We start from the raw sequence: 7,935 nt of genomic DNA, 5'->3' as shown, positions 1-7,935 counted from the left end.
TCAGAGAGTCTTTACTTCTTTTCTGTTTTTATTTGGATCTAGAATTGAGCAAATACATTTTAAGAACTTACAAATTCAAATTCATAACGGCTAGAAATACAAGGAATACTCTTTTAAATGACAAATCTTCATAACCAGTTACTAATAAATAATCATAATCACAATAGCTTTAGTAAAAAAGAAATTTAATTTAAAGGTGCTTTTTTACTGTTACCTTGAAGCCATCGAACTTGTGTAGCTGGTCCATATCCCTTTTCATTCTTTGCTGATATCCTGAACACAATGGCAGGTCTAGATGTATAATCAATATGTGCATTTGCAAGTTGCCCAGCAGTCACTATACATGATGTCTTAAGACCACAATAAATCCTCATAAACACAAGCTGGCTTGGATTATCTTGTATTTGTGCTGTGCGGATCGCCAAGTAGGCTGAATATTCCAAAATATTTCCAGAAGGCGAAGTTGGAGGTTCCCAGGAAAGATGGATACCCTCAACATTCTTGAAGAGAAGAAGAAGCAAATAACAGGTCAAGGCTCTGAACTTTTCTCTACTATCACTTATGTTGATTCTATCTTTAGTACACAAAATGCTGTTTTTGCTAAGGTAAATGCATTAGATGTTAGAACTTTTATTGTTGAGTTTAAAAAACGTACCTTAATTGGATCTGCAATGTTTAATTTATGCCCACTTTTCAAACACATACCTAGGCTTAAATGTCTGCCTGTACTTTCCCAACAAAGGGATTTTTCTTGCTTGAAAGCAGACCTTTTCCTCTCTAAGGTGAGGCAGGACCTTAGAATAAAATATAATCCAATTTCATGTATTCTATTAAAATTTTCCAACACAAACTTTTTGGTTCCATAAACAAGAACAAAATTAATATTAAGAAGAATACCAGATTTCCCTGAATTTCTGTAATTTGGATGCTGTAATTCTGCTTGAAATTTGGTCTTTAAAAACATTGTGAGTGATTAGCAAAAAAATATTTTTAAAATTTCTATCTACCCCTTTTAAATATCTCTCATTATATCAGACACTAACAAGAATCTCTAAACTGACAGTTTTATTTCATGTCCACACTTTCAATGATTTATGTCACCAAGTCTTGACCTGACATCTCACCTTTGAAATTCTGACTGCAGAAGGGGCTCCAGGAAAACCAGGAATACAAGTTTTAAATTCACTGATTTTGCTGAAAGGGCCTATTCCACAACCATTGATAGCAGCAACCCTGAATCTGTATCCCGTTCCTGGAACAAGATCTTGTTTCTTAAGTAAACTGTAGTCAGGTACGTCTGCATTTCCTATCTAAAATGTAATAGCAAAGAAAAAGTGCAGTTAATTATTTTTAATTAAACAAAACTTTTAAAGAATGAATTATGTTTTAAAGTTCTAGTTCACATTTATTTCCCTCTTATCACACATGGTTGAATATCTATTTCCTTGGCAATTCTCTCTCTGAAATTCCCAATCCAGATTTTCAAAAAAAAGTTCCATATGCTTTGAAGCAGTTATCTATTTCATAATTCTTATAGGGTTAATGCCATATATATATTCATATTCCACTTTAAGGGACTGCAGAATCAAGGGAAAATTAAGTTGTATTCATTAGCCTACAGGGGCTTTTACATTTTTTAATTGTGAAATCGGAAATAAAGTTCAGAGTAAGAAAAAATATTCTATCTTCTAAACACACCACATAACAAAATTAGAGCTATTTCAAAAAATCTTTATCTTACTGGCCAGACTATATTATTTATGGCTCAAAATTCAGCCCAGTGATTATATAAGATTTTTAAAATGACCTGCTTATGATATATTCTATGAAAAGATCTTTTAAAAAGAATACAAGGTAACTAGGTATATATTATAGAATTCTCAATTACAGATTGTGAGATTCCAATTTCATGCATTCAAGTAACTCCAATCAAAGTAATGAAAAAAAAAATCTCATTCTTGAGGCTTATAACTCACAATGCAGAAAAATACATCAATAGGTACCTTTGAGATGCTTTGCTTCCCTTTTGGCAGCAAATAAAACTGGCTCACCAAAGCTGTATTATTCTTAAAGATCCCTACATCACACCATTGTCGTTCTCCTCCTGCTTTCATCGTGGCCACTGGATTTGAAGGCGTCTCTTTCTAGTTTCAGAGAAAGAAAAATTTATGAAGACTCTTATTGAGCATATAATGAATTTCAAGATTTAATAAACCCATGCAGTGATCTACAAGTAGGTATATGGGTAAACACCACAACATTAATAGTTCATAAGTAAATAAACTCTTAACAGATTAGGTCAACTGAGAGTGAAACAGGGATGCCAATTCAAACATAGGGAGTGACAGGCATTCTCCAAGTCAGTAGCTCTGTACTATCAACCTAGCCGGAGTTAGCATGCTTTCCAATCAGTGGTATGTTAAAATGCCAGCTGTTCTATAGAACACTGTCATCTCAGAGACTCTCTCAGAAAATGTAATCCCTTTAGTGTGACGTTACAACTTGCTCCAAAAGGAGCTAATATGAAAAAAAAAAAATCATTCCAAGCTGGCTTATTTCTAGATTCAAAAACAACTAGCAGAAATTCAGTGATCTTTGCACTTCAAGTACCTGTGATTCTCCAAACCTAAAAGGAGAAAAAATGTTCAAAACTAAAATGTAATTTGAGTATCTTTTAGTATAGATACTAAAGAGGAACAGACTAAACAGTTTTACATGTTTTATCTTGCTTTAAAAGAAATAAACTTCCTCTACCTTAAGCTACTTTTAGTGATAAGTGAATTATACTTATCCCTGGAACTAACCTGTTTAAGCCATCTTCTTTATAAATGGGACACTGTTTCCAGAAGCTCAAAACAAATGTGCACTTCAGTTATTTATTTGTCTTAAATATATAACAGCAGAGGTACATGCTTACAGTTCACATTATTTGCTATTTAGGCTATCACACATGACAAAGTGAGCTAACTAGGAGTCTTTAAGGCCTTTTTTTTCTTAAAGAAAGGAATAGCTTTGAGCTTATTTTCATTTTTAAAGTTGTATAAACTCAACATCTTTTGTAAAATGACTGACTCCAACTGAAATAACAAATATTAATACCATTCTGGCTGATGCATTGTAAAACATATATAAGAGAAAAAAGTTCATTTTAATAATTCTTCTCTGAAAAGATGTTAAGAACACTAGGACTTAACATTCTGTAAAGGTAAAAGCTGGTGAAGGTAAATATATGACCAAAATCCATCATGACTGAAAAAAAACTAAAGCTATAAACAATTCTTGAAGACTCTAAAAAATAAATATTAGGTCAAATAAAAACTCTTGCTCATAGCAATAAAGTTGAAATGATTGGTAATTTAAAAATAAATTAAAAAGCATATAGATACACACGCACACAAACATGTATTGTCCTTATATTTATCTAATTAAGGTAATATTGGTATATTTGTGAGGCACATTCTTAACATTTTAAGTTTGGTGCCATGCAGATCAGTTCCGGCTTTCATAAAACGATCCAATGTCAGAGATTATTGGGCTATGCTATAGGTATGCCTAACCCAATACTGCAAGATTCTGTTGTTCTCCTATTAAACAGCTAGCGATAGAACCATTCAAGTTTTATGTTCTGTAACATACCTTTTACTCTTAAAACCGTTAATGTAATTTACACACATACATATATATGCATAGATGCATTTCTGATTATGAAAGTAACACATTTCAGTACAGAAAAATAATAAAAGCATAAAGAAGTAAAAATTATCTGTAGTCCCAGAACCTGGAAAAAATTCATCTAGCGTTGCAGTGTAGATGTGTGTGGACTCAGGTGAAATATGAATGTTTATGCATTAGGTGTATTTTTTTAATGTTCTGTATTTTTTTAATTGTCTTTAGAGGGAGAGAGGAAGTGGGAAGGGGGACAGAGAAGGAGAGGGAGATATCAGTTTGTTGTTCCACTTATTTATGCACTCATTGGTTGCTTCTTAAATGTGCCCAGGAGGATGTTCCAACCCACTAAGCAACCTGGCCAGGCCTGGTTGTATTTTTTATTTATTTTATTTTTTAAAAGATTTTATTTATTTAGAGAGAGGGGAAGGGAAGGAGAAAGAGAGGGACAGAAATATCAATGTGTGGTTGCTTCTCACATGCCCCCTACTGGGGACCTGGCCTGCAACCCAGGCATGTGCTCTGACTGGGAATCGAACTGGCGACCCATTGGTTCACAGCCCGCACTCAATCCACTGAGCTACACCAGCCAGGGCATGTATTTTTTAATAAAATTGGGACCACAGTATGCATGTGTGTATAGTTTTTTATCCAGCTCTTTTCACTTAACATTACTTTGAACATTTTTCCTACTCAACTCTTCATTTTTCAATCTATGTCAAATCATTACTCGAGGACACCCAGGAATATTTTTGTAAATTTGCATCAGAGCTGCTTAGAGCACATTTAGCCGTCTGTAACACACATTGTCTCCAGCTCATATACTTACAGAAAATGGCATCGCCGCAGCATGTGCCTCCACACGGCTGATCTTAGTTGCAGGCAGTGCACATGTTTCATCAACTAAAAGTTAAACAGTTCATTGGGTAAGATTGCCATAATCACTTGTCAAACAGACACATTAACATGTAACTTATAAATATACAGAAAGAGCCAGAGGGATAAAAATCACAATAATTAGAAATATGTAGCCTCTAACTCAAACTAATTCACAAAGTTGATTTTTCTACAGTTTGATAACCAGCTAGAACTTCAGAGAACATTTACCAAAGATGAAACAAAATGAGAACCTATAAAATCAGAAATCAATCAAAGCTGGGGGAACTATTATTCCATAGTCTAGAACTAATCTTTTCTAAGGAAAAAGAATTTGCCGAATATATTCACATTATTGTATTTCAGTGTGCGCTGATTTAAATATTTTACACAAGGCAGCAGAAAGTATATTGCATAATGATTTTAATTGAAATGCTTTATATGTTTATAGATGATTTAATCTAAGGTGAAATGCAACTCCCATCTAAAACCGTTCGATGAATTTGTATATAAATAAAGGTTCAAAATACATTATGTGAAACATTTCATTTCCTATTTAAAACAAATAAATTTGATGAATTTATATACAAAAATGGTTCAAAATACAGTATGTGAAACACATTTCAAACCTTCAGATTTGGTACTGAATGTTGTTAGTGAAGTTTCATCTTTAACAACTGCCCCATTTGTACTGGATGATTCAGTTTTAATGGTCTGCTGGGTTACCATAGTTTGTGCGCTGCAAACAGTACTGGATACAGAAGTTTCAGGAATTATCGTTCTTAAGTCCAGGCAACTACTTAGAACACCTGTATTTGCTGAAGTGTGAGGACCTGAAATTAAGGGGAAAAGATCAATTATTAATGAAATACCTGCAGATAATTGTTGTACGTTATAGTTCTTGTCATACAATTCTTGGTATTTTTCAATTTTAAAATCGTAAACATGAGCACTGCAAATGTCAGTTATATGAATTACCCATTAGTTTCTAAAATATGTAGATAAACAAAGTGCATGATATTCGCAATGGATGTCCAACTTCTCAGCCCCCCCTTCCATTCTAAACATTGAATAGTTGTTCTGAGAACAGCTGTTTTCAAACTCTACTAAATTACACATCAAATGGCCTTGCCTCCCAGTTTAGGGGAAAAAATGGAGGTCATCAGGCATAAATGTGATCAGTTTTTGTGCCTTCTCCTGCCCTCAACTCAAAAGGGATTTATGACTGTGCCCCTCCTCTCCATCTTCTCTTTCCATTTCAGAGGATGAACTGACCTGTCTCCTACGGAAGTTTAATCTATCCTCCTGTGCTCTTGGTCCCATTCTTCCCCCTGCATTTTGGGATCCTCTCATCAATCATTCCTCTCTCTTCAGAATTCACAATTATTTCTCTTCAGCAGTTTTTGGCCCTCAGTCCATAACATTATCGAGCCTAGCAAACAAACTCTCATCTTCCTTGACCCCCCAAGTCTTTTCCAGTTACTCTCTCTCCTCGTTAATTCTCTTCAGGGCAGTTTCTATTTCCTTTGGAGACTGGACATCTCCAAGTGGCGTTTCTAAAACACTACAGACTTTAATAAAATGGCTCTGGCAAACTTCAGTGATTTCGAAGGCATACTTTTCCATTTTCATTTACTTCACCTTTTTGCGGTGTTCTCTATGCTGGCCACATACTCCTTTTGGAAGCTGTTTCTTTTATGACTAATGTCCACTGATTCCACAATACTGAAGATTTACTGTCTACCAGACTTTGTGCTTGTTTCTACAATGGTGAAACAAAGCGGGCATGGACTATATCTCATAAACATATAGTCCTGTGGTAGAGAGAGGCATGCATACACTAGTCACAAGCTATGATGCCCACTACAGACAGGAAAAATGATACCAATCTTTTTGGTTCTTTTCCTAACTTCCTAGGAACCCTGTTTCAATCTCTTTAGCTAGCTTCTCTTCTTCAAATGATTCTTTAAATGTGGGTATTCCTAAACCTTTTCTTTTTTTCTTTTACATACTTTCTCTGGTCTTTAACTACCATTCATGATCATACATCTCTCAAATACCTGTCATGGGCACTGTACCAGTTGCTGGGTATCTAGCAATGAATACATCAGATAGAGCCCCTGCTCTATGAAGCTTACGTTTCAGATTCCCTTAACCTCTAAACTTACATTTCCAGACAAGAACTGCCTCCTAGACTCCAGAAATAAGTATTCAACTGCCCATTAGAAATCTTTACCACGTATGTTCCTCAAGTGCTTCAAAAACAGTAAGTTCAAAGTCAAACCTATCTCTTCCCCAAATTTATTCTTGCTCCTATATTTCTAATCTTGTTGAACAGTACCCTCATCCACTGAATGCCCAACCCAAAAAACTGGGAGTCACATTCAGCTCATTTCTATTTCTCACATAAAATCAGTTTCCAAGTCTAATAGATACTACTTTCTAAAAGTCTCTGAAATGATGCCTTCTCTCTTCTCTAACCCACCCACTGCTTTAGTCTCTATGCTTCTCTTTTTAGAGTCCCACAAGAGCCCCTGATCAAGTCTCCCCATCATTTCCTACCATAGTCCTTCCTGATGGTGAGACTAGAGTGCCATTTCTGAAGAAGAAACCTAATCATGTCACTTTCCACTCTTGAAAAATACCAGCTACTCCTACCTGCAGAGAAAAAGCCCAGTCTCTTCCTGTTAACCTGAGATCAGGTAGCCATTCATTCATGCATCGAGTGTCTATGGCATGCCAGGTACTATAACTGTATGAGTACTCTGGTTTTCCCATTTGCCTAGTATTCATTTTATCGAATCTGCCTTACAGTGTAGAATACAGAGTGCATTAAGATTTTGAAATCTCAAAGTTCATATTTGTTTTTCAAGAGTATAAAGTTTTTAATAAGATAGACATAGAAACTCACTACAAGAAAGAAATTTAAGTTGAAGTCTAGGACAAAGCTTCTATAACTTTGACCAAATGATTCCCTTACATAAGAAAATCAGTAAAACAAACGCACTCTCCTCTTCCACAAGTAATGAAATGACAAAAATTATAGAAAATTATTTTCCTTGAATATTTTTATATATCATCAACTTACAAAGAAAAATGCAAATAAAAAGGATATTCCTCTTGCTAAGTTTGAATCATTGAAGAATAATTAAATTTGTATCAGCTGTCATGATTTTTTCAAATTAAAAATAGTCATATGTTTCTATGTCAGGGATATATCAGAATGAGATTTATGAAATAATTTTAGATAGTAAAATCAGAGGCAATGCTTAATATATTTCAATGGCTTCAGAATATTCAAATGAACTTATTTTAAATATAAGGTCACCAAATTACAAGTTTTCCCATGGGTACAACTGGCTAATCAACAATTCTCATAAATAACTTCATTTC

At 34.5% G+C, this 7,935-nt stretch overlaps 1 protein-coding gene across 1 annotated transcript in view; it reads right to left on the bottom strand.

The window, feature by feature from the left end:
* Window positions 1-7,935, bottom strand: part of HCFC2 (host cell factor C2) — a 41,926-nt gene continuing 33,991 nt past the window's right edge. The window contains exons 11-15 of the mRNA XM_024579603.3: window positions 5,172-5,375; window positions 4,496-4,569; window positions 2,004-2,144; window positions 1,125-1,310; window positions 1-500 (exon numbers count right to left, since the gene is read on the bottom strand). Of these exons, the coding sequence (XP_024435371.3) occupies window positions 186-500; window positions 1,125-1,310; window positions 2,004-2,144; window positions 4,496-4,569; window positions 5,172-5,375 (920 nt within the window). The 3' untranslated portion in view covers window positions 1-185. The remainder of the gene's footprint in view (window positions 501-1,124; window positions 1,311-2,003; window positions 2,145-4,495; window positions 4,570-5,171; window positions 5,376-7,935) is intronic.

Source organism: Desmodus rotundus, chromosome 3 (genome assembly GCF_022682495.2).
Source record: "Desmodus rotundus isolate HL8 chromosome 3, HLdesRot8A.1, whole genome shotgun sequence".
Lineage (NCBI taxonomy): Eukaryota > Metazoa > Chordata > Mammalia > Chiroptera > Phyllostomidae > Desmodus > Desmodus rotundus.
Note: the sequence above shows the minus strand (reverse complement) of the source record. Positions and strands in the feature narration are given on the sequence as shown.